This window comes from Malaclemys terrapin, chromosome 6, assembly GCF_027887155.1.
Source record: "Malaclemys terrapin pileata isolate rMalTer1 chromosome 6, rMalTer1.hap1, whole genome shotgun sequence".
Classification (NCBI taxonomy): domain Eukaryota; kingdom Metazoa; phylum Chordata; order Testudines; family Emydidae; genus Malaclemys; species Malaclemys terrapin.
The window spans coordinates 4,019,002-4,034,449 of NC_071510.1; the positions used below are offsets into that span (position 1 = coordinate 4,019,002).

The window sequence follows — 15,448 nt, forward strand, 5'->3', positions numbered from 1 at the left end:
GTACTCCACCTCTCCGAGGGGAATAGCTTGCAGCGCTGTGAGCGCTCTCTTGCAGCGCTGTATGTACTCCACCTCTCCGAGGGGAATAGCTTGCAGCGCTGTGAGAGCTCTCTTGCAGCGCTGTATGTACTCCACCTCTCCGAGGGGAATAGCTTGCAGCGCTGTGAGAGCTCTCTTGCAGCGCTGTATGTACTCCACCTCTCCGAGGGGAATAACTTGCAGCGCTGTGAGAGCTCTCTTGCAGCGCTGTATGTACTCCACCTCTCCGAGGGGAATAGCTTGCAGCGCTGTGAGAGCTCTCTTGCAGCGCTGTATGTACTCCACCTCTCCGAGGGGAATAGCTTGCAGCGCTGTGAGAGCTCTCGCAGCGCTGTATGTACTCCACCTCTCCGAGGGGAATAGCTTGCAGCGCTGTGAGAGCTCTCGCAGCGCTGTATGTACTCCACCTCTCCGAGGGGAATAGCTTGCAGCGCTGTGAGCGAGCGTGCAGCGCTGTATGTACTCCACCTCTCCGAGGGGAATAGCTTGCAGTGCTCTGAGAGCTCTCTTGCAGCGCTGTATGTACTCCACCTCTCCGAGGGGAGTAGCTTGCAGCGCTGCGAGTGAGCGTGCAGCGCTGTATGTACTCCACCTCTCCGAGGGGAATAGCTTGCAGCGCTGTGAGAGCTCTTGCAGCGCTGTATGTACTCCACCTCTCCGAGGGGAATAGCGTGCAGCGCTGCGAGGGAGCGTGCAGCGCTGTATGTACTCCACCTCTCCGAGGGGAATAGCTTGCAGCGCTGTGAGAGCTCTCTTGCAGTGCTGTATGTACTCCACCTCTCCGAGGGGAATAGCTTGCAGCGCTGTGAGAGCTCTCTTGCAGCGCTGTATGTACTCCACCTCTCCGAGGGGAATAGCTTGCAGCGCTGTGAGAGCTCTCTTGCAGCGCTGTATGTACTCCACCTCTCCGAGGGGAATAGCTTGCAGTGCTGGGAGCGAGCGTGCAGCGCTGTATGTACTCCACCTCTCCGAGGGGAATAGCTTGCAGCGCTGCGAGTGAGCGTACAGCGCTGTATGTACTCCACCTCTCCGAGGGGAATACCTTGCAGCGCTGCGAGTGAGCGTGCAGCACTGTATGTACTCCACCTCTCCGAGGGGAATAGCTTGCAGCGCTGCGAGAGCTCTCTTGCAGCGCTGAATGTACTCCACCTCTCCGAGGGGAATAGCTTGCAGCGCTGTGAGCGAGCGTGCAGCGCTGTATGTACTCCACCTCTCCGAGGGGAATAGCTTGCAGCGCTGTGAGAGCTCTCTTGCAGCGCTGTATGTACTCCACCTCTCCGAGGGGAATAGCTTGCAGCGCTGTGAGAGCTCTTGCAGCGCTGTATGTACTCCACCTCTCCGAGGGGAATAGCTTGCAGCGCTGTGAGAGCTCTCTTGCAGCGCTGTATGTACTCCACCTCTCCGAGGGGACTAGCTTGCAGCGCTGTGAGAGCTCTCTTGCAGCGCTGTATGTACTCCACCTCTCCGAGGGGAATAGCTTGCAGCGCTGTGAGAGCTCTCTTGCAGCGCTGTATGTACTCCACCTCTCCGAGGGGAATAGCTTGCAGCGCTGTGAGAGCTCTCTTGCAGCGCTGTATGTACTCCACCTCTCCGAGGGGAATAGCTTGCAGCGCTGTGAGAGCTCTCTTGCAGCGCTGTATGTACTCCACCTCTCCGAGGGGAATAGCTTGCAGTGCTGTGAGAGCTCTCTTGCAGCGCTGTATGTACTCCACCTCTCCGAGGGGAATAGCTTGCAGCGCTGTGAGAGCTCTTGCAGCGCTGTATGTACTCCACCTCTCCGAGGGGAATAGCTTGCAGCGCTGCGAGGGAGCGTGCAGCGCTGTATGTACTCCACCTCTCCGAGGGGAATAGCTTGCAGCGCTGTGAGAGCTCTTGCAGCGCTGTATGTACTCCACCTCTCCGAGGGGAATAGCTTGCAGCGCTGTGAGAGCTCTCTTGCAGCGCTGTATGTACTCCACCTCTCCGAGGGGAATAGCTTGCAGCGCTGCGAGAGCTCTCTTGCAGCGCTGTATGTACTCCACCTCTCCGAGGGGAATAGCTTGCAGCGCTGTGAGAGCTCTCTCGCAGCGCTGTATGTACTCCACCTCTCCGAGGGGAATAGCTTGCAGCGCTGTGAGAGCTCTCTTGCAGCGCTGTATGTACTCCACCTCTCCGAGGGGAATAGCTTGCAGCGCTGTGAGAGCTCTTGCAGCGCTGTATGTACTCCACCTCTCCGAGGGGAATAGCTTGCAGCGCTGTGAGAGCTCTCTTGCAGCGCTGTATGTACTCCACCTCTCCGAGGGGAATAGCTTGCAGCGCTGCGAGAGCTCTCTTGCAGCGCTGTATGTACTCCACCTCTCCGAGGGGAATAGCTTGCAGCGCTGTGAGAGCTCTCTCGCAGCGCTGAATGTACTCCACCTCTCCGAGGGGAATAGCTTGCAGCGCTGTGAGAGCTCTCTTGCAGCGCTGTATGTACTCCACCTCTCCGAGGGGAATAGCTTGCAGCGCTGCGAGGGAGCGTGCAGCGCTGTATGTACTCCACCTCTCCGAGGGGAATAGCTTGCAGCGCTGTATGTACTCCACCTCTCCGAGGGGAATAGCTTGCAGCGCTGTGAGCGAGCGTGCAGCGCTGTATGTACTCCACCTCTCCGAGGGGAATAGCTTGCAGCGCTGTGAGAGCTCTCTTGCAGCGCTGTATGTACTCCACCTCTCCGAGGGGAATAGCTTGCAGCGCTGTGAGAGCTCTTGCAGCGCTGTATGTACTCCACCTCTCCGAGGGGAATAGCTTGCAGCGCTGTGAGAGCTCTTGCAGCGCTGTATGTACTCCACCTCTCCGAGGGGAATAGCTTGCAGCGCTGTGAGAGCTCTCTTGCAGCGCTGTATGTACTCCACCTCTCCGAGGGGAATAGCTTGCAGCGCTGTGAGAGCTCTCTTGCAGCGCTGTATGTACTCCACCTCTCCGAGGGGAATAGCTTGCAGCGCTGTGAGAGCTCTCTTGCAGCGCTGTATGTACTCCACCTCTCCGAGGGGAATAGCTTGCAGCGCTGCGAGAGCTCTCTCGCAGCGCTGTATGTACTCCACCTCTCCGAGGGAATAGCTTGCAGCGCTGCGAGAGCTCTCTCGCAGCGCTGTATGTACTCCACCTCTCCGAGGGGAATAGCTTGCAGCGCTGCGAGAGCTCTCTCGCAGCGCTGTATGTACTCCACCTCTCCGAGGGGAATAGCTTGCAGCGCTGTGAGAGCTCTCTTGCAGCGCTGTATGTACTCCACCTCTCCGAGGGGAATAGCTTGCAGCGCTGTGAGAGCTCTTGCAGCGCTGTATGTACTCCACCTCTCCGAGGGGAATAGCTTGCAGCGCTGTGAGAGCTCTCTTGCAGCGCTGTATGTACTCCACCTCTCCGAGGGGAATAGCTTGCAGCGCTGCGAGAGCTCTCTTGCAGCGCTGTATGTACTCCACCTCTCCGAGGGGAATAGCTTGCAGCGCTGTGAGAGCTCTCTCGCAGCGCTGTATGTACTCCACCTCTCCGAGGGGAATAGCTTGCAGCGCTGTGAGAGCTCTCTTGCAGCGCTGAATGTACTCCACCTCTCCGAGGGGAATAGCTTGCAGCGCTGTGAGAGCTCTCTTGCAGCGCTGTATGTACTCCACCTCTCCGAGGGGAATAGCTTGCAGCGCTGTGAGAGCTCTCTTGCAGCGCTGTATGTACTCCACCTCTCCGAGGGGAATAGCTTGCAGCGCTGTGAGCGCTCTCTTGCAGCGCTGTATGTACTCCACCTCTCCGAGGGGAATAGCTTGCAGCGCTGTGAGAGCTCTCTTGCAGCGCTGTATGTACTCCACCTCTCCGAGGGGAATAGCTTGCAGCGCTGTGAGAGCTCTCTTGCAGCGCTGTATGTACTCCACCTCTCCGAGGGGAATAGCTTGCAGTGCTGTATGTACTCCACCTCTCCGAGGGGAATAGCTTGCAGCGCTGTGAGAGCTCTCTTGCAGCGCTGTATGTACTCCACCTCTCCGAGGGGAATAGCTTGCAGTGCTGTATGTACTCCACCTCTCCGAGGGGAGTAGCTTGCAGCGCTGCGAGGGAGCGTGCAGCGCTGTATGTACTCCACCTCTCCGAGGGGAGTAGCTTGCAGCGCTGCGAGGGAGCGTGCAGCGCTGCAGGCTCTGATCACACTGGCGCTTTACAGCGCTGCGCTCGGGGGGGGGGGCGGAGTTTTCACACCCCTGAGCGCAGCAAGTTGCAGCGCTGTGCAGTGCCAGTGTAGCCAAGGCCTAAGTGTTCATAACACATGCCTATGAGGTGTTTAGCTAGGTAAGACTTCACTGTCAACTGCTTGAGAGAGATATTCTTACCACTTCCAGATGGCAAGTCAGAAATGCTATCCGGTACTTTGCTTATGTATTATTTATTTCAATGTATAACAATATACACAAAAGTGCCTACACTCAGCTCTAGGTGCCTCTGCCAAAATTTAAAAATACAATCAGCAAAACGAAAGCCAACAGCTGTTAATATTTCCAAGCCACTGCCACCCCCCAATCTCAATAAAAAACAATCCCATCAACACTCTCCCTCTCCCCAAAAACAGCTTCTAATGTGCCCCTCTCCCCTCAAGAGCCTGGGAAACTGCTAATGGTCCCTACAATATGAGATTTGGGTTTTCATACCAGGGAGGTGGGAGAGAATAGATTGCAAAGTTGAGGGCCTCTAATGGAAAAATGCTCTGCAAATCACTCCTTCTCTTCTGTACTGAATGGACTCCAGCACAAGTGCCTCTGCTGACTGCAACCATGGCAGTAAGACATGGAACAAGAGTCAGTCTTTCAAGCACTTTGTGGTTCTGTCCCTCAAAAAATGACTTCACCCAAAAAAAAAAAAAAAAAATAAGGTCAGTGTGGTTCCTTGTTAACTGCCTCCTTTACTTTTGTATAAAGTCTGCTGTTTGCAAATAAGCTGCATTTCCTAAGAGTATGTCTACGCTATGGAGACTCTTCCAGCACAGCCCTGGTGGCTCAGCCCTGAAATGTACATGTGGTGAACACCAACAAAAAGGTTTTTTCCATTGGTGTAGGAACACCGCCTCACTGAACAAGTAAGCAACATTGCCGGAAACTCCATCAACATAGCTGCATCTATACTGGGGGTTATGTCAGCATAGCTACGTCGGTTGGGGGTGTGGGGTTTTTTCACACCCCTGACCAATGTAGCTATGCAGATATAACTTTCCAGTGTAGACCAAACCTATCTGCCAACCACACAAATTCACTCTGGGCTCTGAGAGTATGTCTACACTGCAATTAGACACCTGCAGCTGGGCCCATGCCAACTGACTCGGGTTGCAGGGCTGTTTAATAGTACTGTAGACTTCCAGGTTCGGGCTAGGATCCTGCGAGGTAGAAGGTTCATGGGCCAGCTGCAGGTAGACGTGCCCCAACAGTCAAGCTGGGTTCTTTAAATCTCTCTCATTATCACCGCTACCAGAGGTGCTTGCAGGCCAAATGATGCCCTCAGCTACACTCAGGCAACTCAACTGTCTTCGAATGATGCCACCCTTACACTTAAAACAACATCTGCAGTGAGGTTTTTGCATTAAGTCATATTTGTACAAATTCTATTATGTTAAGTTCATGTAATGGCATGCTCAATATCTTTAAAGATCTCTCCAAGCTCTTTTCTGGCTTTGCTAAATCTCACAATATTTTTTATTTACAGGTAGTGCTCACAGAAAACATAAGAAGCTGATGAGTTTCGTTTGCTGCCACAACTTTGGAGGGATCAGTCCTGATGATGAGATGGCAGATCCTTCTGTGCGGACCACCTTCAAATGAAATCTTGTAATAGGATTTTTTAAAAGCCATTGGATGTACTTTGGAAGAGCATTGACAAGGATTTGGAATTACTCACAGTTACCACAGGGAATCCATTTCATTTGCTAAGTCAGCAGACAGCACCAGAGCCTTCCAGGACAACAGATGCAAAAGCTGCAGACACAATTCTCAACACTTCCCACAACGCACCTTTCAAGATCCATGGGCCCTACACATGCCTATCACAATATGTGGTGTACCTCATTCAGTGCACTAAATGCCCCAACAACAACTGTGTGAGTGCAACCAGACAGTCCTCATGCTCTCAAGAGAACTCACAGGCAAACAATAAGACAAAAAATACCCTATCACCTGTGGATGAAAACTTTTCACAAAATGATCACCCTACATCTGACCTCTCAGTCCTCATCCTCAAAGGAAACTTGCACGACACTTTCTAAAGACAAACCTGGGAACTTAAATTCATAACTTTGCCAGACTCTAAAAATCATGGACTGAAAAAAAGAGACTGGATTAATGGCTTATTACAACAATCTATAATCAAAGCTGCGAGTTTGTCATGGATTCTGTGACATCTATGACTTCTGCAGTGGCCGGTGTGGCTGGTCTGGGGGCTGCCTGAGCAGCTCCTGGGCCAGTCGTCCTGGTCGCTGCTGAGGCAGTCTCAGGCCACCACGCTCTCCTCCAGCAGCAGCAGGAGTTTGGGTGTGGAAGGGGACTCAGGGCTGGGGCGCGGGATGGGGCGAGGGCTCAGGGCAGTGCTTACCTTGGGGGGGCTCCCCAGAAGCAGTGACATGTCCCTTCCTCAGCTCCTAGGCGGAGGAGTGGCCAGACAGCTCTGTGTGCTGCCTCCACCCGCAGGCACCGTCCCCACAGCTCTCACTGGCCGCGGTTCCTGGTCAAATGCGAGCTGTGGAGCCAGCGCTTGGGACAGAGGCAGCACACAGAGCTCCCTGGCCACCCCTCTGCCTAGGAGTTGAGGTAGAGACGTGCGCCACTTCTGGGGAGCTGTGCGGAGCCAGGTAGGGAGCCTGCCAGCCCCTCCAACCCCTGCACCCCCACCCCACCCAGCAGGGTCCCAAGCTGCTCCCCCCAGAGCACCCGTTGTGCCCCCAGGACACACCCCCAAAGCAACCATGGCACCCCTGGGCTGCCTCACCCCAAGATTTAGTCTGGGGTATATAGTACAAGTCATGGACAGGTCACGGGCCGTAAATTTTTGTTTACTGCCTGTGACCTGTCCATGACTTTAACTAAAAAACCCATGACTAAAATGTAGCCTTATCTATAATCCACAAACAAGCTCCCCTCCCCCTGCACTGCTCTCCACCCCCCTTAACACTCCTCCAGTCATAGGAGGTAAACAGGCCAATTCACCTTGGTCTCTTGAAATAGGTGTTAACTACTTATGCTAAACAATTGGTCTACCTTGTATTTAAGCTGTGACACACTAAATCAGGGGTTCTCACAACACATTTTTTTGGTGGCCTCAGTGTGGCCACAAAATCTCCCTGGTGGCCACACTCACACTTTTCCCTAAAATACTTAATTAACTTTAAGAAAAATAATTAAATATGCACAGATACACACCCAAATCATTGTAATTTATATATGTAGGGTTTTTTGTCAGACTGAATAATAAAAATAACGCTGTGTATATTTGTTAATATTACTTTTCACAGCAAACTTAGTAGCTATCTAGGAAGCTGTGAAAAGTGATATTAACCAACATACAAGTATCATTTTTCACAGCCTTCCAGATAGCTAGTAAGCCCCAGGACCCAGCCCTACATTGGGGGGGGGGGGGGGAGAGGGGGTGTCAAAAGAGGAGGCAGCTGGGGCCAGAGGTGATGGTGGGATGGATGAGGGGCCGGGGGAGGCAGTGGGGGCCCAGGGTGATTGGGAGATGGATGTGGGGCGAGGAAGGCAGCAGTGTCCTGGGGCGATGGGAGGCAGGATAGGCCCCATCGGTCTCCAGAGGCAGTGCAGGGCAGCACATCCAGGAGCAACAGGGAGGGAGGGAGGGAGGGGGAGGGACTGATGCGCTGTTCCCCGCACTCCATCACCAGGCTTTCATGCCTGCACAAGAAGTCCCTGGTGGCTGCATTTGAGAAACATTGCTCTAAGTACCTTTCCCAGACCTAAGAAGAGCTCTGTGGAGCTCGAAAGCTTGTCTCTCTCACCAACAGACGTTGGTACAATAAAAGATATTATCTCACCAACCTTGTCTCTCTAAAAGGAAATATGAAAGCCATGATTTTAACAGGTATTTAAAAGGTTACATGGATGAATTAAGTCTGTTTCCATATCTTTACTCACGTCTTGAATTGTGCTAAATCAGGTTTACAGCTCCACAAAAGTGTCAAACAAGACCTCATAATCTACATACGAATTCTCAATGTATGTAACAATCATCCTTTGGACGATTAACTACCTGATTTTCAACTCCCCAAAATATCAAGAATAAGATGTGGTCCACATTCAGATCTTGTATTTATTTTGAAATGATTACTAGCCTTAGCTACTTACACTCAAAAGTCCAAAATATTTACTTTATGGTCATCACAAGGTCTAACACAAATGTTGTGATTGTGTTTCTTCTGTAGTAGGCCTCCACTTTTTGCCTACATCATAACTGAAGCACCATCAAAATTGCAGCTGACAGGCTTTGCTTGCAGCCCTCAATCTGCATTTCTACTGATTTCAGCCTTTTCTATGGACAGATTAAGATTCCTTCAGCATTTGCTGATGCAAGAAGCATACAGACAAGATAAGCAAAAACTGATATTTTTCCTTACCATTTGCCCCACTGTAACAGTTTCCTGTTAAAATGATGGGATGCTGTTATTCTTGTTCTGCTAGCTTACAGAAGGTATTGCCACTGAACAAAGCACGTAACTTGAAGAAGAGCTCTGTGTAAGATAGAAAGCTTGGTCTTCTTCATCTATGAAAGATGAGAGTTTTGTTGAGAACTGCTGGTGGATTGGCTGCTGAATTTGCTATTTGATTAGTTGTTCTTTTAATGAATAGCAGAAGTGTCTAGAGCATGAGATGGTTACGGTCATACCTCAGAATTCAAAATAGGAACACAATTTTCTTTGTACAGATGCTTGTAGTTATCACACAGTCATTTTTCTTCATTTTCAACCAACATCTTGCATTAATGTCAATCAATGCTGCTTTTTGTTCTGACTAATTTTTTTCTTGTATTAGCCCCACTTGCAGAATCAAGTAGTGGACCTACAAGTTAGGTCCGTTCAGTGAACACCCAGGAGATAGTGCCAATTTTTTTAAAGGAGTAAACAAAATGACCCAGGTAACTATAGGCTTCAGTCTGACATCAATCCCAGGAAAGATAAGGGAATGGGTGATGGACTCAATTAATAAAGAATTAAAGGAAGGTAGTATAATTAACACAAATCAACACTTGGTTGATAAGGTAATAGTGTTGATGTAATATACTTTGACTTGGTACTGCATGATATTTTGATTAAAAAACTAGACTGACATAAAATTAACATGGCACACATTAAATGAATTAAAAACTGGCTAACTAATAGATCTCAAAATGTAACTGTAAACAGGGAATCATCTTCAAGCAGGTGCGTTTTCAGTGTAGTCCCACAGAGACCTATGCTATTTAACATTTTTATCAATGACCTGGAAGAAAATAAAATCATCACTGACAAAGTTTGCAGATGACACAAAAATTAAGGGAGTGGCAAATATTGAAGAGGAGAGGTCACTCATTCAGAGTGATCTAGATCGCTTGGTAAAAACTGGACACAAACAAACAATATCCATTTTTGTAGATCTAACTGTAAAATGTATACATCTAAGAACAAAGAATGTAGGCCATACTTACAGGATGGGGAGCAGTGACTCTGAAAAAGATTTGGGGATTGTGGTGGATAATTAGTTGAACATGAGCTCTGTATATGATGCTGTGGCCAAAAGAGCTAATGCAAACCTGGGATGTATGAATAGGGCATTTTGGGTAGGAGAGGTTATTTTACCTCTGTATTTGGCACTGATGCGAACTCTACTGGAATACTATGTCCAGTTCTGGTGCCCACAATACAAGAAGGTTGTTGATAAACTGGAGAGGATTTGGAGAAGAACCACGAGAGCAATTTAAGGATTAGAAAACATGCCTTACACTGATAAATTCAAGGCGCTCAATCTAGTTTAACAAAGAGCAAGTTAAGGGGCAACATGATTACAATCTGTAAGGACCTACATGGGGAATAAGTAATGTATTTAATAATGGGCTCTTCAGTATAGCAGAGAAAGGTATAACATGATCCAATGGCTGGAAGTTGAAGCCAGACAAATTCAGACTGGAAATACGGCATAAATTTTTAACAATGAGAGATATTAACCACTAAAACAATTTACCAAGGGCCGTGGCGCATTCTCCATCACTGACAATTTTTAAATCAAGATTGGATGTTTTTCTAAAAGGTCTGTTTTAGGAATTATTTTGGGGAAGTTCTATGTTATAGAAGAGATCACACTAGATGTCAAAGATTCCAAAGCCAGGACAGACCAATGAATCATTTCTTTAAATTGTTCATTTTGTGCTACATTGACAAGAAAGTTGCCACCCTCATTTGTTAACATCCTGTTCGAGTTTTAATTATTTTGATTGCAGTAGCATCTTCAGGCCCTAGCCCCTATTGTTCTAGGCACCATCCAAACCTAACGGATCCAAGCATAAGATCATAAAAAACAGATAAATACAATACAAATGGGCAAGATGGCCTAACACTGAGATGACATGCAATTGTCACAGCACACCAACTGCTCAGACACAGTCAAGTGTTTTGTAGGCAAACTGACAGAGGTGAGATCTGAAGAACACCACCACTGACTTTGGAGATTTTTTACGGGTGGCTTCTCTCATGAAGAAGTGGAGACAGGAGAGTCAAAATGCTGGTTAGAAAAATCTGACAAATAAGCAATGCAGGTTGGTATCGCTGTTGCAATGTAAACAGGGATCAATGTCTCAATTACAGCTGGCTGATTTAGGTTCGTCAGAAGTTCTGGTCTTTTCGAATTTGCTTTGCAGCAGCGTTTGGAATGGAAATAACTGGGGCAGAGATTGCATTTGTCAGAGAGGAGAAAGTTGCAGTATTTGAGACATGAGCGGATGAGAGCTTGGATGAGAGTTTTCAAAATGTGGAAGGCCAGATTACAGAAATGTTGTGCCTGAAGCAGCAGATTCTGACACTGCCTGGATAGGTGTATTTAGAGAGAGGAAGAAGTCAGAAGACAACACAGATTTATGGGCCTGAGCAATAGGGAGGATGATAGTTACTGACCACAGCAACTAAGACAGGAGGGAGGCGGAGAGCCGGGAAGGAAAGATTAAGCACTTTGTTTTGGTCACATTGAGTTTAAACTAGCAGCTGGACATCCATAAGGAGATGAAGTGGGGAAGGCAACATTTTAAGATGACAATTATGGTCATGTATGAGAAAGACAGCTCACCAGTCAAGAAGGAAAGTCTTTGCCTTTCGGTTGATTTTTTTGTGTGTGTGTGTCAAAGACTAACAGAGACTACTAGTGAATGAAGGTGATGTTCAAGTGCTTCTGGAAGACCTAGAACAGGGACTTCATGATCATCATAGCTACATGTCAATGATAATGGCAACGCATTATTTGAATGATCATATTTAACAGTGATCCAATTGTACTTCAGTAGACTTTGAATGAAACTTTGATATTAAATCTTAAAGAAACTGGAAAAACAGATTTTGTGCACTTTCAGCAATGAACTTTTCTTACACCCTAGCTACTTAACTCGACAATGTTAATTTTTCTTTAAGAGAGTTACCTGGTTTTGCTTTTTCAGTCTATTCAATTACATATTTCCTACAACCATCTTAAAACTTCCTTGAGCAAGGAAAATTCTGGTCTGGATGTTTGGTAACCCCTAAACACCTAGTCGCAGCAACTGAGCAGCTTTCATGTTCACCACTTTTAGAAAGAGAAACAGGCACCTTGTGAATTCAATATTGAAGACTGAAAAGAAAGAAGCTTTATGCAAACTATGGGATCAGGTGCCCTGCCATCCAGATTCTAGGAAACTCAGGCACCTAACACCCCCCCCCCCTCACCACACTCACACTCACTCCCTCTTTAACATTCAATAATAGTTGATCCCACCCATTAGGGATGTGACCTCTCTAGTCACCTGTGACACCACTCACTCCTTTTTCCTGCTAGACTTGACAGTACTAACATTGTAACTGATTGCTAATAGATATTATAACCGTGATGTTCTCATCACTCCTTTAAAATTTGTAGAATTGGTGAAATCTTCATTTAGATTTAAATTAGAACCTAATATTTCTAGAATCAAAGCCATTTTCAACTACATATGTAAATAATTCAGAAGTAACAAATATTTTAAAACCTGGAGAAATCCATAAATATCAATAAAACCTACTAGGATCTCCCTCACACACCCTGCATTCTCTCTTTTGCATTTATATCCAAATGTTGAATTCAGAATCTGGTTTAGTCCTGTACATAATTTCCCATTTGAAAGTGATTCTACATGAAGAAGTGATATATACTCATCTCATTTTGCACAGCAACGTCAAACCCATTTTAAGTTTTTCCATCCTAAAAACTAATATGACATCAAATTAGAGGGGAACATTTAAATTCAGCAGCGTCAGTTAAGAAACCAAATGAATAATACACTGGAACAACGTGAACATCTGAACTCCGACTGCAAAAAACTGGACAATCTGCAAACGGGAGTTTGAAGATCTATGACCAGATACTAAAATCCTACTTAAACTCTACAGATGACATATCTAGAAAGTACTCTGTTCCAACTATGCTATACAAATGAGAGTATAAATGTTTGTTAACCATGGCTACAACTTCAGTGATCTGGCTTCGTTGTTTTCAAAGGGGCATGATTAGGTTAAATAAATACTTAAACAGATTCCCTTAAATTAAGGTGCTAGTAACTTACGTATTCGAACTGGAAGAATTTTTTAAATTATTTAACCGCTTATGCTTTTTTTTTTTTTTTTTGCACTTTCAGAGTGGATAATGAAAAATGAACTCATTTTATTTTTGTCAGTGTCACTTTGTCCTATATTAACAAGCTGTTGCAAAGTCTGGACTGCAAATACTGCAAGAAATTTTTATTCATTTAATAAAAGGCAGTTTCTACTGGAAGGGTTTTATGAAGTCTTTGGGGACATTTCTACTGATGCTAGGCTTTGTAAAAGATTATTTACAAAACCTCAACCTTAGCATCAAGTTCACCCAAGTGCATCCCCTTTAAATCAACTATTTTTCGGTGACCTTGATGCAGCAACCTGCTTCAAAGCATGGAAAAGTGTGACTAAATTCAGGAGAGCAAATGGGAATGACCACAGTTGGGGCAGTCTTCATACTGTATTTGCAGCTCCGGGGATTCAGGAATGACAGCACAGTTATTTATCTACACAAGTGCAGACAGCCACGATGCGGACAGTACTGACATGCAGGGCTTGAAAACTCTACTTGCCCAGGATGGGTAAGAATTTTTCCTGGTTTACTGCCATCAAGTTCTGCAGAATCTAAGTTTATGAAGTCAAGCCCTTATGGTTCTAAGGAAAACTTCCAAATTCAAACAGAGATTTCAATGATGAAATGATGTCTTACCAAGTCTGCAGAGACAGTTCCAGTGCCACCATCACCACTTGTGTGAAAAATGGGACAGACATGATGAAGCCTGATTCACCTTAATGGTGGCATTTTTTGTTTGTCTGGTTTTGGGTGGATGAAAGCCACTCTTTTTAGGAGTGTGCCATGGGGTGCAGGGAAATCTGTTACTTCCGTCTTCTGGAGCAGGAAACATGTCCATTCCTTGGAACAGAATTCCAACCAACCCAGCAATGGGCCAAGCATGTGTGGAGAGTCCCTACCAATACCACTCCAACACTCCAGACAAGTGTTAAATGTAAGCTCCCATATGATGAGTTAAAGAAAATAACCTTTGCTTGACATACATTTGACACAAAATGAACTTTTAAAGTATGATCAATGTGTTTCATATGAATCATTTGTAAAAGCAATGTTATGGTTTATCAGCAGTTTAATAATTTATGTAATATTTACCAGCTCAGGTCCAAAGAAAAAAAAATCTACTAGCCCATCCTTTACCTTGATGCATTGCCATTATAAAAAAAGACAAGTAAAATATTACTGTGGTTATCAAAAATCTCTCTCTTACAAACATTTTACATTGTAGAATCATGTAGGGTCTGTGCAGCACAAGTGTATTCTCCAACCCACCATAAGGCACGACAATCCATTTCACGAGGCATTGCCATCTCTGCATCTATTGCTGCTCTAAATTTTCATATATCCTCCTTTTAATAAAAGAAAGTTAGCATTAGTAAGGTTCTTCTTCCACAAGTGAGCATGGATTTCCCACACTGCTCTAAACAGCAATAGGAGGTTGACGTACTGATTCTAGGTATCTACAATTTAGATCCTCGGTTACAGCAACAGTAGTAGCCAGTTTCTCTCCTTGCATTATGAATATTAGGTTGCAGAAATAAAGATTATGTACCTGGAGGTAAAAAGTGTTCCCCAATGATCAATAGTGCAACTAGTAGCAACCCTGGATTAGGCATGTGTCATCCCCATACATGAGCTCATAATTACTGCATGAGAGAATAGAATACTGCACTAGGAGAATACTTGTCTACACACACACAGGAGCTCTGCTAGGCAATGAACAAAACAAAGCATGCAAACCTTCAGAATGGAGCATTAAGACAGAAGAATAATTTGCTACATGTTTTTCACTGAACAACACTAGCCAATTTTTACTCAAAAAACTTAAGATATTACAAAAGTTGTTGCTACCATGCAAAAAGAGAGACCAATTTTAAAAATTCATATCCATCTTTCAGAGAATCGCTCCTTGACAATTCCATTATAAAGATTTTGTCCATTAACTTGTTTTTTTTTGGAGGGGAGGCAATAATTACCCTAGTACCATATACTATCCTGCAGATCCCATGCGTCAGTCCCTAAAAAACCCCACACACATTTATGTGGAAAGCGCTACAGGGGAAAGGAGCATCTCAGATTAACTATTTAAGTGTATGAGTCCAGTATTCACAGTGCGAGGATTTAAGATTTCAGTGCTCAAAGTAAAGGCCTGAAATGGTGAAAGTGAATCACAGTTCATGACCCAATCCAACTCTTACCTTGAACTTACATAGTGCTTTGTGTTTTTAAAGCACTGTACAAACATGCATTAATTAAACCTCCTGATTCATACCTTTGTGATATAGGTAGGTAATATTAGCCCAAGTTTCTAGATAACAAAGACAGGTTACACTGGCTTGCCCTAGGCCATACAATGGCTATCAAAGCAGAGACCAGAACTAAGAGGTTACTGGCTTCTGGACTTTCTCTTGGGTCCAGGCTACACTACAAAAGATTTGCCAGTATAGCTATAATGGCAGACAACCCTCCTAGGGTAGACACAATTTCTACCAGCAAAAAATGTTCTTCAGCTGGTACAACTTATACTGGTTTCCTGGACAAAAAAACAACAACAAAAAAACCTGGTATAACT

At 46.0% G+C, this 15,448-nt stretch overlaps 1 protein-coding gene across 3 annotated transcripts in view; it reads right to left on the reverse strand.

Moving 5' to 3' along the window:
- The window catches only part of SLC44A1 (solute carrier family 44 member 1), a 105,887-nt gene that overhangs the window by 69,746 nt on the left and 20,693 nt on the right, over positions 1-15,448 (reverse strand). The window contains exon 1 of one of the 3 annotated variants that reach the window (XM_054031266.1): positions 14,149-14,197. The exons of the other annotated variants lie outside the window; for them this stretch is intronic. Within the exon in view, the coding sequence (XP_053887241.1) occupies positions 14,149-14,151 (3 nt within the window). The 5' untranslated portion in view covers positions 14,152-14,197. Of the gene's footprint in view, positions 1-14,148; positions 14,198-15,448 lie in introns of those variants that run through there. 3 annotated transcript variants of the gene reach the window in all.